A 17,271-nucleotide genomic window follows, 5' to 3' on the forward strand; every position below is an offset into this window, starting at 1 on the left:
GGTCAATAAGTTTTATAATATAGTTTATTTTTGCTTTTCACTAACTTCAGAAAGCAGCAGGCCCATTTAGGAAAAGAAAAGCTGGATAAAAGAGATTCCGTGAAACATTACACACTAATTTCACCTTTGTTCAACTTTAGCCAAGCAAACAAAAATGTCGACTGACTGTTTAGAAATAGAGAAGTTATTTTTCTAGTGTGTTTCACAAAATATCCTTTTAGTACATATGTCAGAAATCCCTCCTGATTGCTCTGGTTTTCCATGACACCAAGGCTACGTTCCCACTGAAAGCCTTAGGGCTCAATTTGGATTTATTGCCCAGATACAATTTTCTTTGTTTGGCTGTTCACATTATTGGCCAATATCAAATTCCAGTGTGGAACTGGTCACGGTCCTGAACTGACTCACATGCGCAAAAGAACAATCACAAAGACATCACAGGCAGCATGCTGTCATACGGAAGTAAACATGGAAGTCACAGAAGTCAGCATTTTCATTTATAAGTTGATGTGCAGTGGAAGCCAGCAAATTATTATAATGAGGACACATTTTTAATTATGGCTTTTGTGGAACAATGGCTGCAACTTCTGTACCTAGGGGTGTGTGGATGCGGAATCAGAGCCATGAGTGGTGGGATCATGATTATGTGACTCCCGCGAGCGCAAAATTGATCTATAGAGACTTAAAAGTTGCATAGGTGATAGACAGATGGTTCATCCAATCAGCTAACCAGTATTTCCGCCCCTTCCCAAAAGTTCTCCAACGGAAAGTTCCCAAATGGATATGCCGAGCAAATGCGAAGCAATCCATCTGGCGGAGTCAGGTTACCTTTCATCACACCTTTCACTTAAAATAGTAAATGATGTCATGTTTGAGTTCAGTCTGGAAATTCAAGTCACTGCCATGGATGCTACATTTTTTCCCAAATTAAGCTAAGAGCAATTGCTTATGCATCTAACATGTTGTACCACTGATGCATTGATGATGTCATCTTAATCCTTAACTGTATAGGCAACTATAACTACTCAAGCATCATGATCGTAAACAAATACTGACTTACGGTAAAAGGGGACACAAACTCAGCGACCGTTGCAAGTCAAATGCAACATTCAATGCAAAGGTTTTTCTGGAGTGGACAGTCTCCGTCTTCAGCAGTCAGCAGTGCAGTTTCTGAAATTGCTATTTTCCTGGTAACAAAGCTCTTATGATGAATATACACTTTTAAAAAATCCAATTATGATATATAGACTCATTTGATACAGATCCCTTCAATTGTTTTCTTCTTCATTGCAATCAACATACATACTGAACTAGACATTATACAGTGTCGAAATCAACTTTAGTTAGTGCTCTCTGGTGGACAAACTATGTAACGAAGACACGGTTTCTAAAGGATCTCAAACCTATGTAGTTTGGCATTTCTGTATTGCAATTTCTTTACGCTTATATACACGGGGACCTTTGTATCTGCCATAAGCTAATATCGGCCAGGCCTATCTGTAGCCCTAATAATAAAAGCACTTAATTTCTTTGACTTTTACTTTTTACAACATTTATGATGTTTTAATAAGAAAAAAATTTGTTTTATGAAATACTGTGAGAAAAAACATTGTGCCAGCTCTTTATTAACATAACACAGGGACAGATGAAAGCAACTATTTATAAAACTATAAACTTATAAAATGTCACTGAACATGAGGAGGACAGCAAGTGTTCAGTGTTACTCCTCTGTCCTTCAATTTCTTTCTGCAGATGATGCGTTTTGCGCTATGGTTTTACGTCACCACGTGAAAAGACAACAGCAACATTCATCTTGGAGATGAAGAGGACATAACAATTACAAGATGATTACCTCTTCTGAAAAGTCAATTTTTTGTTTTTTTAAATTCTCCGTGTCCTCCTTTATTTGACAGGATAAATGCTTCCAGCAACTGCGTGGAGTTGGGGTGGGGGTAGTGAGCAATCGCCGAAGGCTTGCGTCATGTGGATGCACTGACAGTGTTGTTGTCATTACCTGGAATTCCTCATGGGGGAAACTACGCCCTGTAGCTTTAAATATATTTGAAAGCACACAATTTCCCAAAACTGGGAAGCCTGGGTGGTTTCCATTCTTTTTCCTGTCAAGGACCCCTAAACTGACACAATTTAGACCACAGACCCCCATTAGATCTGATAGGATTTTTGCTTTGAGATGTTTTATTACAAAACGTTTATGAAACCCATGACCAAAATAGTCATATATTATATTTATGTCATTGCGTGACTTATAGCTGGAATTATAGTAAACATAAATTATTTCCCTTTTGCTGGGGTCGCCTGGAAATTTCTCAATGACCCCTGTGGGTCCCCGGACCCCATTTTGGGAACCGCTGGCCTACTGTACCCACTGAGCAAGTTTGACCTGCAGGTTTCACGATAGTTTTGCGATGGCAGATGAGAAGTACCAAAATCGTGTTAATAAGCTAATTAAAGCCTCCACAAAAATGCTTTGTTTTGCATATTGCATTTTTATTTTTATTTTTTTACTTTTGCCGCAAATAACACAGGGAATAAACAGGTTTTGACACAAAAAAAAAATGTGGATACCAGAAGGAAAGTAGTCTCTGTAGTTGAACACAGCTGACCGGTAAAAGGATTTAATTCAACTCACAGTTTGATGGACAGCGGCAGCTTCAGTTTCTTCAGGGCCTAATTAAGCACGTAGCACAGGTGTGTGGTCCTGCGATCTCCCGCAGCTCTTCTCTTTCCTTCGATTCCTTTATTTGAGAACATGACTTGAAATTAAAAATAATTTACAGAAGCAACAGATTATCGAGTCTCACATATGTTACTTGTTAAAATGAAGGTGCCAGAGGAGGAATTAATGAGCGATATTTTGAAGCGGTTAACGGGCGAGTCTGCACTCCCTGCATATAGCAACATTGAAAAGTTCAGACGAGGAAAGGACGGCTTATACTTTGTCGCGGAGGACTTTCATGAAACTGTGAAAAAAAAGGGAATTGGTCAACGCCAAGGAACGACTAAGAGTGAGTGTTCATTGGAAAGTACACTGTATGAACCACGGATAAATAAATGTTTGATAGTTTGGTAAATGACAGGAGGGTAAGCAGGTTCAGTCCCCCTGAGCAGAGAAACTCACGTCAAACTCTGTTAAGTTAGCTAGCTAGCTAACATTTGCTCGCACGTAAATTAGCTTTCTTCTGTTTATCCTGACCTGAAATGTAGCTAGCTAGCTGTAAATGCTTTAAAGCTGGTTAAGACCGGGCAACATTATTGTTAAATACGCATAATTTACCCGTGGACAATATTAGGTACACATACAGACCTAAATGTTGTTTTAATTTCTGTATTTGGCGTAAGCCTAACCTTAAAATTTTATACAGTTTGGCACTAAGTGGGAGTAGGCAGACTAGATTTTTCTTTCATTCTCAAAATTGAAGATTGAGAAACTGTCTGGAAGATATTAGTCATTATAATATTGTGAAAGCAATGGTTTGTACTGTTAATTTGAAGGGGCTGGTAACACTCAGTTGACTATGACGGTTTGAAATGCAACTGTCAAAGGTTGACTGAGTCTATTATAGTAGCATCTGAAGACCTGTGTTGGCTTGCGTTGCTGCAGCAGCTTTTGTACAGAGCCCTATTTATGTGCTGTATTAAAAAACTGCACAATGTGAATTATGATCAAATCAGGACCAACAAGTACTTGTATTCCTTTTGCATGATGTGCTAGGTTTTGCAAAACCATTATAGCTCATAATTCCAAGGGCATAACTTTGGGTTCAACATTAGAGGGGGCTGAGCCGCTGAGATCTCCACTTTTGAGCAAAGATGAAATTTTGAGATCTCAGCGGCTCCCAGAGGACTCCGGAGGTGGTTGCAGGGTACCGAAGGGCTGCAGCCTCTGCCGTGAAAGAGGCAACGCAGCGGGTGTGGGAGAAGTTTGAAGAAGACATGGAGAAGGACTTTCCGTCGGCACCAAGGTGCTTCTGGAAAACCACCTTCGCCACCTCAGGAGGGGGAAGCGGGGAACCATCCAAGCTGTGTACAGTAAGGATGGGACACTGTTGACCTCAACTGAGGAGGTAATAGGGCGGTGGAAGGAGCACTTTGAGGAACTCCTGAATCCGACTAATACGCCCTTTATGTTAGAGGCAGAGCTGGAGGATGATGGGGGATCATTGTCAATTTCCCAGGTGGAAGTCACTGATGTAGTCAAACAACTCCACAGTGGCAAAGCCCCTGGGATTGATGAGATCTGTCCAGAAATGCTCAAGGCTCTGGGTGTGGAGGGGCTGTCCTGGTTGACACGCCTCTTCAACATTTCGTGGAAGACTGGGACAGTGCCAAAGGAGTGGCAGACCGGGGTGGTGGTTCCCCTTTTTAAAAAGGGGGACCAGAGGGTGTGTGCCAATTACAGGGGTATCACACTTCTCAGCCTCCCTGGTAAAGTCTACTCCAAGGTGCTGGAAAGGAGGGTTCGGCCGATAGTCAAACCTCAGATTGAAGAGGAGCAATGTGGATTCCGTCCTGGTCGTGGAACAACGGACCAGCTCTTTACTCGCAAGGATCCTGGAGGGAGCCTGGGACTATGCCCAACCAGTCTACATGTGTTTTGTGGATCTGGAAAAGGCGTATGTCCGGGTCCCCCGGGAGATACTGTGGGAGGTGCTGCGGAAGTATGGGGTGAGGGGGTTTCTTCTCAGGGCCATCCAATCTCTGTACGACCAAAGTGAGAGCTGTGTCCGGGTTCTCGGCAGTAAGTCGGACTTGTTTCAGGTGAGGGTTGGCCTCCGCCAGGGCTGCGCTTTGTCACCAATCCTGTTTGTAACATTTATGGACAGGATATCGAGGCGTAGTCGGGGTGGGGAGGGGTTGCGGTTCGGTGGGCCGGGGATCTCATCGCTGCTCTTTGCAGATTATGTGGTCCTGATGGCATCATCGGCCGAGAGTGAAGCGGCTGGGATGAGGATCTGCACCTCTAAATCTGAGGCCATGGTTCTCAGCAGGAAACCGATGGAGTGCCTACTAGGTAAGGAATGAGACACACCCAAGTGAAGGAGTTCAAGTACCTTGGGGTTTTGTTCGCGAGTGAGGGGACAATGGAGCGGGAGATTGGTCGGAGAATCGGCGCAGCGGGTGCGGTATTACATTCATTTTATTGCACCGTTGTGACGAAAAGAGAGCTGAGCCAGAAGGCAAAGCTCTCGATCGACCGAAAGAACGAGATCCAGGGTACAAGCAGCCGAAATGGGTTTCCTCAGGAGGGTGGCTGGCGTCTCCCTTAGAGATGGGGTGAGAAGCTCAGTCATCCGTGAGGAGCTCGGAGAGAGCCGCTGCTCCTTCGGCGTCGAAAGGAGCCAGTTGAGGTGGTTCGGGCATCTGGTAAGGATGCCCCCTGGGCGCCTCCCTAGGGAGGTGTTCCAGGCACATCCAGCTGGGAGGAGGCCTCGGGGAAGACCCAGGACTAGGTGGAGGGATTATATCTCCAACCTGGCCTGGGAACGCCTCGGGATCCCCCAGTCGGAGCTGGTTAATGTTGCTCGGGAAAGGGAAGTTTGGGGTCCCCTGCTGGAGCTGGTCCCCCCGCGACCCGACACCAGATAAGCGGACAAAGATTGATGGATGGAAATTTTGAGCATACGAAACGCTTAATTTCCTGCATTTTGGGGAATGTTTCGGCAAAAGTTAGTGCCGTTTCTGCATCAAGTTATTGAGCAATTGTCTTTATTTATGTGAACAAAATTAGTAGTTTTTTTTTTTTTTTTTTTTTTTTGGTTGCACTGGCCAGTTTTGATTATTGTGGTGGGGGGGAGGGTGGGTTGTAACCCCCCTGTATATTACGCCTATGGCTCATAATGTCAGCAATTAAAGGTGAAGTGAAAACAAATGTCACTGCTTCATGCGCTATAAAATTGTACATGTTCTTATTCATTGTTTTGCCTTGTTTAAATGATGGTTACATAATTCCGAAAGAATTATCTGATGATCTAATCTGGTGTATAGTTAATATGAAACTTCAGCTTCTTGTCTGTGCAGATCAGGAACTTGAACCACATGTTCTCCCGCTTGAAGCGAATGGTGCCACTAATGCGACCTGACCGGAAGCCCAGTAAAGTGGACACACTCAAAGCTGCAACGGAATACATTCGATTACTTGTTGCAGTTTTGCAGGACACTGCCAGTGTAAGTACTGTATTCATCAGGCCTCTATCAAATGATAAGTGTCCTGTGTTTAGGCCCTGCGTTTTCCAAGGTCAGCACTGCCACTTATTTTGAGATGTTGATTAGTGTTATTTTCTATTTCTCAGGATGGTGGCAGTGGGACTGATTTCCTAAAGAAAGCAATCACTTATGGTCAGACTGACGGCTTGGGCAATGACCTATGGAGAGTGGATGATGTAAGTTTTTGTCTTTTTCCACAGTTCAGTGAAGTTGGTGTGACACAGTTTAGTTTATGTGAACCAGTGTTGGGTGGATTTCTGGGTTTGCTGGTCCGGTGTATAAGTTTAATCGTTTTATTTTTTATGCAAACACATCTGAATTGGTCCAGTATTGAGCGAGTCCAGGCTGGAAAACCCTATTGCAAATGTGCATCGTCAATTTCAGTCCACTAAAAGTGCTTTTTTTTGTCTTCACTGACCGGCTCAGATTATTGCTCTAAGTGTCTGACAACAGTATGTCAAGAATCGCTACAGAGATAGACCTTTTTGTTAAAGATTAAGGTTCTTTTTGTTTCACCAGAAACAGCTCTAGAATCTCCATCGCCAAATTCACCAGACTCTGCTTAAATAAACAATACTTTGAGTGTATATATATACTTACTTACTTACTGTATATTTATATTATATTTACTCTGTTCGGTTAAGTTTATATCTTTGTTACTGTTTCCATCTAGTTACAAGGGCAATATGTTTTAGTTTACAGTGGGCTATCAGGAACAGAGTAAGACAATGTAAATGCATTATCAGGAATATAAGATAATATCACTTAATCTGAATGGGCTATGTAATCCAGTGAAAAGAAGCAAAGTCATTGCAAAAATCAAATGGCAACGTTTGCAAGTTATTTATTGGCAAGAGACGCATCTCTCAGATGCAGAGCACGATAAACTAAAAAAGATGGGGTTTGTGAATACATTCTACTCTTTCCATAAATCAGGAAATAAGAGGGGTGTGGCTAAATTATTACCTAATAAAAGAAACTTCCAACTAACAGTTGAAGTCAAAGATAAGGAAGGTCGTTTTATACTAATTAAAGGTAAAATAGAACAAAAGAAGAAGTTACCCTACTAAATGTGTACATGCCACCAGGGCAAGATAGATCTTTTTTTTTTTTAAACATAATTAATCTATTAATTCAAGAATCATCAGGAATTAGAATCTGTGGGGGTGACTGGAATGTTCAATTACAGTCTAAATTTGACTCTACAAATCTACACAGGAGGAAAAATGCTAATTCATTAATTATGCAAAAAATAATAATTATATACATTTAAACTTTTTAGCAGATAGTTTTGTTAAGCATTGACAGCTTGATATTTTATTGAAAAAAGTAGGTTAATATAACATCAGTTAATATTTACTTAGATTTTTGTACATGTACTTGAGATTTCTCTATTCCCAAGATTATCTGTAAATGCATGGAGGAAATTCAGTTTTAGCAAGCTATTATAAACCCATAGCAATAATAGTTATGAGAGTCATGCAGCTGATTACCAAGCCTAATTGAAATGAGTCTTTGTAAAAAGCAGCAAAAAGAACAATAATAACAGTAATACCTTTTATAAAATACATTTGTATAGCACCTTTTTATACAAGAAATGCAGCACAAATTGCTTTACAATAAGTCAATCATAAATAGACATAGAATGAACATAAAACGGGGATAGAATGCCATAATTATTACAAAAATGAGATAGAAAATTAAACACACTTGAAGCAGGAGCGCTAAGCCTACAACTGGCTGTAAATCTGTACAGTTGGGGCTGAAAGTGAACAAGGGCAGGTGCTTTCCGTTTTAATCCACCGCTCCTGCCCTGCCCACTATCCCTCAGCTCTCCAAGTGGTCCCTTGCGACAGATGGTGTTATGAATATTAAGGGATGAGGGGAAGTGGGAAGCCTCTCATTCGGGAGCGGCTGAGCCAAGTGGAGACCTAGTGGTAAATTTCTGTATAACAGTCCGGTGTTTGTGTAGAGTGAAGGCGATAACTTAACAACTTTAACTTAGACGCTTTTCCATTGAAAATGAAAACAACCAGTGTTTGAGCCATATTTTGATTAAAGTAACGGTGTTTTGATAGGTTATCTTTTCTTATGCTTTTTTTTTTTTTTTTTTTTTTTTTTTCTTTTTCTTGCCTTAGCCCGAAATTCCACCAGGCACGGATGCGCCCGTGTTCAGGTTTTGTTCCGTCTTCCGCCATGCGTCATACCACACCGGGAGCTGCGGAAGTGGAGTGTTTTGCCTGCCCGACTCAAGCCTTACCATTCGCTGTTGAACGTCCATACGTTTTTAGCAGAGCGGAGAGCCGCTTCTCACTCGCTTCTGGGACGCACGTCGCGGCTGGTGGAATAACGAGCATTGTCTTGAGCGGTGGCTATTGCTGAACGCAGCGCAGATGCACCTGGTGAAATTTAGGGTTTAATTCATTGTACCTGTCATGGATTCACTTTTAAAGTCTAAAGCAGGTGATAATTTAATAGTAGGGGGTTATAGGTTATATTTTATTGTGTTTTTACTTGCATGCTTTTTTTTGTTTTGTTTTTTTTCACAGTTGCTGAACATGTCAGAGGAGCGCATGGAAGATGGTTTCACGATGCCCCCGGAACCGGTATCTGAGGATGGAGATATGAGCAGACTGGTGTTGCAACATTGTGTGATGCCTGCATACCAGTTCATCATTCAAGTAGCACCTGATCAGACTTTGGTAACTAATTTCACTTTCCTTATATTCTGCCTAATTTTATGCTTGATGTTTGTCAGCTGCACTCCAGCTACACCTCTGACGCTTGCAAGGGAGCTATTGTAGTACAGCAATTATGAAGATTGACTGTTAATGTTGGTCACGACTCAGAAAACTTAATAGATGTGTCATGGCTATACATTTCTCCCTCTAGGGTTTTACACTTAATGTGTGTATTTGATTAAAGGTGCGCTAATGTTGGATGAAGTCACTTCTTGACGTTCAAAGTATTGTCAAACAAAACGGAGGCAAGCTCGCCCCTCCCTCCTCCTCATCCCGTCCCCTCCCCTGCACTAAACCCCCAACCCCCACCCCCACATCCTTGTCTATTATTGGCTGGAACACTGTTTGTTACGTTTGGTGGTGCAGGTTGGCGCAGTTTGTTTTTGTTGCCGTTTGTGGAGCCTGGGCTGTCTGCAGAGACCACGTTTTATTACAGTGTGTTCAGGGGACAGGCAGCTAGCTTTGCTGTATGTGACAAAAAGTGTTGTAGCCTAAAAAATGCGTTACATTGCTTAGAGCACCTTAAATTGTCATCGTATTTGTGACACAAAAATTATGTCAAGACACAGTTCTCCATCCTGAAGGGGATGTGACATAGTGTTAACAAGAACTTAACTCAATTGAGATCTTGTGGAAATTACTGTGCTTCCATCCTAAACATAAACCCATAACATATTGCCTCAGGTTAAAAACAACCTATCCATAGGAGGATATTGTGGATTTGTGCAATTATACGTACCGCACTAGCTGGCTAACATTACACTGACACTGAAACATTGACTGTGGTCAAGCTAACCATCTCTCCCATCTCCATGGTGAAACCAGCTCATTTTATTTACTCTTTCAGACAGTTGCTTTGCGAGCCGCGTTACTACGTCTGCTCTGCTCCCTGCTGCTCCCTGAATTCTCCACAGGAATTGCTATGTAGCTAAACATCGTTTAAGCAGCATACAGCTCGGGCGGGGATGTAGACACCTTTTCAACTAGCTAGCTGTGCTAGCTAACTCTGTCTACTTATCAACTCCTTGATTATAACAGATTATATTAACTTTTACCACGGCTCATTTTAGGACGACCACCACAAGAAACGGGTCTTTGTTTGGATTATCAAACACAATGGGTCATAGATATTTGTTTCTAGCCTGTTAGCTAGTTGAAATACATACACTTAAATTATTGAAATACGGTAAGGCTGTCTCAAACGATTATTTAACCCTGTCATTCGCTCTCTCTCTCCCCCTAGGGTGAGCAGAGCAACTGGAACAGTGACAGGATGTAATCACTCGCGAAGTCATGTTAACCAAATAAACAACAGGGCGAGTACTACTTCACTCAATAGCTAAGTGATAAACAGCGACAAAAGCCACGACATGAAATCTGCACTCACGCAGGTCCTGTGAAATTTGACAGCTATTGGAAAATAGTGTTGGGCACGCTGACTTTGATGAATTTACTGTTTATCAGACAAGAAGTTGATGTTAGCGAACGCTGCTGTGACGGTCCCTATGACTCCCGTTGCAGGAGAATGCTGTATTCCTCCGACGCGCTGTATTAACGTTACTGTTTTCAAAACACTTTCCAGGTTAGTGGGGGTGCATACCGCTCAAAACCAACATGAAAAACCTAGCTAGTAATGTTCACTCAGCATTTAGTTTTGTTGTTTTGTATTTATTGTTTTGTATTTGTTGTTAAACTGTACGTGTAATGAGCGCCGCAGTGATGCTAAATCATTCTACGGTACTGTCTATATGCTGGATGGTTTCAAGGTAACGGTCGGCAACTTACATTAGCAGATAAGCCCGTACACTGACGTCCAATACCACATCTTGATGTGGGTCTGGCTTGTCAGGCTAGTTGACTGTGGTGTGGTGTGTTAAAATTTACTTTAAGAACTAGATTTACAACCTTTTTAAATGTAAATGACCTTCCAAATCTACATATAATGTAGGCTCTAACACTGCAGTCATGAAATATTCAGCTAAGATTTGTAAAGCTCCTTTTGCATGAAAACATGTGACTGATGAAGACACAGACATTAAAAGAGTATAGCTTCTTATTATATAAGGGGTGGCAGGGGTGTAGAAGATTAATTGAACGCTGAGTGCTCGCATGTCACTCAAGCAGAATCAGCTGGCACACGCCCCTGGTGACGAAAAGCGTAGTGCAAAGAGCAACAGGCTCCTGTCCTGCTGCGTGCAATCTAGACTCCTTTACAATCCTCTTGTCAAAATGTTTTTCTGCTACAGACGAAACTGTTGCCTTGGCTGAACCTGCCATGGAACGCCGTGGCCTGCTGGCGCTTCAACCATTTTACAGTTGGTCACACACTTTTCTTTGTACTGAGTTAATTTTTTCAAAACTGTTCAGACCGTTCTCTTTACCAACATGCAGCTCTGCACAAAATGCAATGTCACATCCAAAATGCACTAATGCAACCAAAACATTTCATACAAGTCTCAGGTTCAACTCAGGTTCTGGTTCATAATGTAGCAGCAGATCAGAAATTCAGTGCTTTATAAACCAACCGTAGCACTACAATATGTAGGTAGCATTACAATATGTATCTTTTATTTATTTATTTATTTATTTATTTAGCATAAACCACGATTCCACTACAATATGAAAGACAGCACGTCTTTATTGCATTGATTGTCTATTTTTCAGTAAATGTCAGCAAGGATTTTGACGATTCCACTACACTAAGAAAGAGGGCACTTCTTTATTGCATGGATTGTCTATTTTTCAGATATGTCAGCAAGGATTTAGAATTTTTTAGTGTAAAAGACTTCAATTCCTGCATTCTGATACATTTTTAGGCACTAATTGATTGTAAAAGCGGCTATAATTATGTCAAGGAAATCACAAAATTCTGGTGGCAGGTAACAATTCAAAATATAAAGGAATATCAATATATTCAGTATTCCAGTAAGGGGGCTTCCACATCTCGGACACGGGCCCAGATAGACTACACTTGATCCCAAAGTCCAGTTGTTTAATCATAAGGCCTATGAACAGGGCTTATAATCACTTTTTTCCCCCAAGGAGCACGTTTTTCTCCCAAGTTGAAAATGTAGGATTGACTTACAAAGGCTACTGCTTTTAGTGCTGATTTGTACAATAATACAATCGTGTTATGGATACAAAACGTTATGAAGTGTAATGTTTTCTACATTACATTGATCAAAACATTTTGTGCATACATGTGAACCGCGGATAAATTGCACAGTTGAACCTTCATAGTGAAAAAGTGACACTACGTGAATGGGGCACAGCAGAAAGACGGCGCCGAACGACTCCGCTTGTTCAGGGTTTTCATGTGTACTCCCGTAGGTCTACACTTCGCATCAGGTGTTAATACCAGCTGTACCAAAACACCGATTTGGACTACTATTTTATGCAACTACGAGACGTTTTTAACCGGTCAATACTGATGCCATCAGATGACCGCATGGACAGACAGACGACCCTGTAATGTCCAGGCACCTGGCATTCGCTCATGTGGCTGGTGGTCATAACATTTCCACTTCCCGAAGAAAAAGAATGTCTCTGTGGGGCTGAGGAATGGATAGCCAGGTGGAAGGAAAAGTGACTCATTCTCTTTGACTGGCAGAAAATGGTGAAATGCTACACTGACCATTACAAAAGGTCCCCTTTCCTCATCTGGCACGAATCTTCAAGTACTAGAAGTCAAGGAAACACAAAAAGAGGCGCTCAGTGTTGTATGTTTTATGCATTTTTATTTTTATTCCTTTATTGATGAAGCAGAATGTAGCAAGTTGCAGTTTCATTTATGGTAATTTTGTGTTGGTGGGGGTTAAGTTTGAGTCAATTTGGATGAAATGTAATCCACAGTTTAGTCCACATTGTCTTCTGTTGTGCTAACTGTGTAGAGAGTTAAACAATAACGTTTTAAAAAGTGAACTCTGTATTGAGAAATCCATGTTACCAATTGTTAAAATGTCAATGCCAGGCTTTTTATGAGTTTGAGTTTAAAATTAATTATGTTTTGGTAATTACGAGCTCACTTAATTAAATTATTCCAGTAATAGACTATGTGAATGCAAAATCTTAATCAGTTGTAGACAAATGGTCTAACCTTTTGAGCATAAAGACAGACAGCCTTCTAGGGATGTCACGAGAACCGATACTTGCGATACCTTCCGGTTCTAAAATGACAAAACACTGACTATGCCCATTTTTTTGAAGCACCATAGGCACCGTTGGCGCCGATGCCAGGCATCATCGGTGCTGCGCCTACAAGTTTTTGTTAAGAACATAATTTAATGTGTTCATTCATAGTTTTGATGCCTTCAGTGAGAATCTACAATGAATAGTCATGAAAATAAAAAGGAAACTCATTGAATGAGAAGGTGTGTCCAAACTTTTGGCCTGTACTGTACATCTCCAATATTTACCCGTGGTTTGTAGCGTCTCTGGTCATGCAACTGTTAGAAACACTGTTTTGAAAAAATGTCTGGAATGTGTCTGGGGCATAGACTGTTAATCAGTCCTTCCAGAAAAATGCAGTTTTTTTGTGATTGTTGCGGGCAAAAATCCTTGATTATGCGGCCCGTTTTCTTAAAAAATGCGATGGAATATGCGGGCTATTTATGCAATTTTATGCAACAAAATTGCGTGAACTAGCAAAAACTGCGGTTTGATGAAAGAGAAAAAAAAGCACTGCATATTTTGCGCGGAAATCTGCAATTTATGCGGCGAAAGTGCGGCATATTTGAAAAAATGCGGCCCCCGCATGAATATGTGGACTTTGGCAGATTATGCATTGAATTATGCGATCGCATAATTGCGTTTTTCTGGAGGGACTGGTAAATATACAGTCTATGGTCTGGGGACAGTAGTTGTTGCACTTGACCTATGACCATTAATTGCACTTTATTATGTTCTATGTTCCATTGCACGTTTTGTCTTGTTATGACATTTTGATATTTTTCAAATATTTTAATAAAGATGTTCATGTTTCAAGTTAAAGTACATGGAATCTTAGAAAATCCTTTTTTTTTTTTTTTTTTTTAATCGTGATCGAAATCGGCATCGAGAATCATGTTATATTACTGGTATTGGCACCGACTACTGAATTTTTGTTATCGTGACACCCCTACAGCCTTCATATATGTATACAGGAGTTATTACAGACATTTTTAACAATATGCAATCAAACACATTTGTAATTGAAATGATTTGACAGAAATGGGATACAATTACAGCTGGCAATCAAGACAATGCATTTGATTGTTTTCAGTGTAGCTCTCGCATCCGAGGCATTCAAACTGTCCTCACAAGTACCTCGTCATCTGATTGGATAAATCAAGGCTAAGAGGTTTAGTTCAAGACAAGACCACTGTTCTATTGTTCCATTGGTGTGATGTGCTGTTCAGTTTATAAGCTTACTGTGGCTGTCACAATAGCTGTTGGTCTAGGTGTGTGTGATTGTGTATACATTACAAACTGTAAAACCAAAGCTTGGCTCAGATAAGGAAATCTGGCTTAAGTGAAAAGTTTAACCCTTAGCAAGAGATTTATCATGACCAGTTTATCCTCAAGTAACTGAAAAATGTTTTATTATTGGCAAGGGTAGTGGTTATTTGTGCTTTTTATTTCATGAGGAAAAAATATTAACACTGACATTATCTTCTTTATTCAACAGATGTCTCAACCCTAGAGCAGATGGCTTGGACCACTTTTGGAAACCTGTCAGGTTGGATATGTTTAATACATGAATATCAAATCTGAATAATCAGTACAAGTACATTTTCAGGTATTATGCAGATTGCTGAAATCATACCAAAAGTGGGGAAGATTATTAAAATTCTAGTCTGTGTAAATGATCATGTCAAAACACAGTAGGACAAATGTTGCCCCCATGTGGTCTGAAAGGTTGTCGTCATTTATATGAAATGTTCCATTGACAATTGGTACAAAACAAGCACAGATGTTGCTCACTGGAGAACTTTTTTTCATGTCACAGTAGGAAAAGCATGGGTAAATAATAAAAATGAATGACTGAATAGCATTTAGCTTTCAGGGTCCTGGTATAGTTCACACTGGCTCACTGTCTTGCTGTTCCTTCTTATTGGGACACTTGGAATAGAACAGCCATTGTTAATGTTATTAGAAAGACCTGCACTTTGCTGTGGAAAAGGCCTATTGCTTAACATTGTGTCCTTTTTTAGTGTGCTACTTAATTCAGATTTACAACCAGAGTAAATGTTGAACTGTATTTTTTTAGTGTTATGGTGCGTTCCATTTGTACTCGGAAGTCGGAATTTTTGAGTTCCAAGTTGGAAATTTCAAATGGAAACACCCCCTGAAGACGGATTTCCTACTCGGAAAGTCGGAGAACCTTGTACCCTGAACAAAGCCGACCACAAAATCCAACATGGCTGCTCAATCGTCAACAGTAGCGAACGCTGTAGTAATGTACCGTTTATTAGCACTTCTGTCTTATTTGTGTCTCATTAAACCAGTTGTTCAAACAGTACTGTCCATCCTCTATCTGTCGACGTGATGTTACACTGTTTGTAAGCACAAAATACAGCGAAATGTGGCATTATCAACTGGTATTGCTAACAATGGCTAACCTGGTTAGAGCAAACCCCACTGTTTCTGCGACTTGTTTGACTGGAACGCAGTTAACCCGGGGGTGACGTCATTCCCAGCTCTGGCTCCAGACTTCCGAGGTAAATGGAACGCATGCCTAAATCCAGGTATCTTCCTGCCGCCACCACTACACTGCCACTGCTTACAGGCCCAGCACACTGCCACAGATGTTTTCAGTTATTCTGGCTGATTAGACCTCAGCTCAAGTTGGAATTGGGTGTGACTGGCAATTTGCTCAGGTCACTAGACTCTTGCATATAGAAATAATAAATACCTCTTTAAATGTTTAATGGTTGATTTTTGACAACACTGGAGCACAGTGGAAAAGACAGAGAGTAATGTTTCCACTGGTTTGATATGCATTGTTACAGCGCCCTCTTCTGGTAGAATGTATCAAGTCTGTGGCGTCCAGCATCACAGTTAGGTGTGATCAGTAGTGTGCTCTGCTGCACCTGTAACCAGAACTTATAGGGACCTCATGGTGTACGAAAAACTCCTGCATCACTTTAGTGTATTTGGGGGAGGGGAAAACAAGCTTTCAGATAAGTTATTTCTATCAACAAGTCACTCGGTGTAGTAATTGTGTTAAAGGAACTGCTATTTTAGAGAAGGTAATTTTCTTTTTTTTAGGGGCCTGTTGAAGAAAGGAAAATCTTGAAGAAAATGCTATTTTATTTGTTGTTTAATTTAACTTTTGAAATTAACATTTTGTTTGAGTAAATATGAATGTATTTATTTTTATTTAACAAACTGTGTCCTTGGCAGCCCTTTAATAAAATGTAAAAGATAGCTTCCGTTTTTATTTTTTGATTTCTGTCTGAAAGGGTTTGTTTTTTGTTTTTAGTCTAGATGCCTTCTCATTCAATTTCATGGTACCAAGACTACTGTTATAAATATGGAATTTATTATAAGCTTTCGTGAATTGTCCTTTTGAAGGAAGAAATTTGTACCAGGAGGACAACTTTTGTGTTATATTTCTCGCTCTCATAAAGTGAATTTGTCCATATAATTGAATGTTGTGTTTATGAAGCGGTCTCATGTTAAAAGCTTTAATTTCAAGTTTCATGTTTACTACTACCCATGTACTAATCTCATTTTTTTTTTATTAAATCCATGTCCATATTTGTATAAACACTTTTAAATTTGCAGTGGTGGAAGAAGTAATTAGGTAATAAAGATTTTTTTTCCCAATGAGGTAAAAATAACAGAATAAGAATACTCGCTTACAGGTAAGAGGCCTTTCAAAATGTTTGCCCAAGTAAAAAGTTCATAAGCATTTTTCAGACAAATTAACCTAAAGAAAAGTATCAAAAGTACTCTTTATGCAGAATCTTATGTTTTATATAATGTAATTCATTACTGATAAATTAACATTTAAACAGCATTTAAATGGAATAAACTGTTAAAGGTGGAGCAAACTTGTATTGTAGTGTTTGATAGTCTCATTGCCTCATCTAGCTTACTGTGTTTTTATGGAAAATCTTATTTTTCAATGTAACTAGTGAGTAGCCACAGCTGTTAAATAAGAGACAGTATTTCCTTCTGAAATGTAGAAGAGTAGAAGTTTAAAGTGATAGAAAATGGAAATACAAGTAAAGTACAAGTAACTTAAACTTCTACTTAAGTAGGCTACAGTACTTGTATAGTATACTTTTTTTGTGGGCTCCAATCTCAGAGTTAATGTGTA

The 17,271-nt window shown here is 40.2% G+C and overlaps 1 protein-coding gene across 1 annotated transcript; it reads left to right on the top strand.

Annotated features, from left to right (window-relative positions):
- Window positions 1-2,587: 2,587 nt before the first annotated feature.
- figla (folliculogenesis specific bHLH transcription factor) lies at window positions 2,588-15,465 on the top strand. The gene is given in 6 exon segments (XM_028577869.1): window positions 2,588-2,986; window positions 2,988-3,026; window positions 6,040-6,186; window positions 6,312-6,401; window positions 8,775-8,927; window positions 14,632-15,465. Coding segments are annotated over 6 exon segments (606 nt in total). The 5' UTR covers window positions 2,588-2,824; the 3' UTR covers window positions 14,647-15,465.
- Window positions 15,466-17,271: the final 1,806 nt, after the last annotated feature.

Source organism: Perca flavescens, chromosome 5, assembly GCF_004354835.1.
Source record: "Perca flavescens isolate YP-PL-M2 chromosome 5, PFLA_1.0, whole genome shotgun sequence".
Taxonomy (NCBI): Eukaryota; Metazoa; Chordata; class Actinopteri; order Perciformes; family Percidae; genus Perca; species Perca flavescens.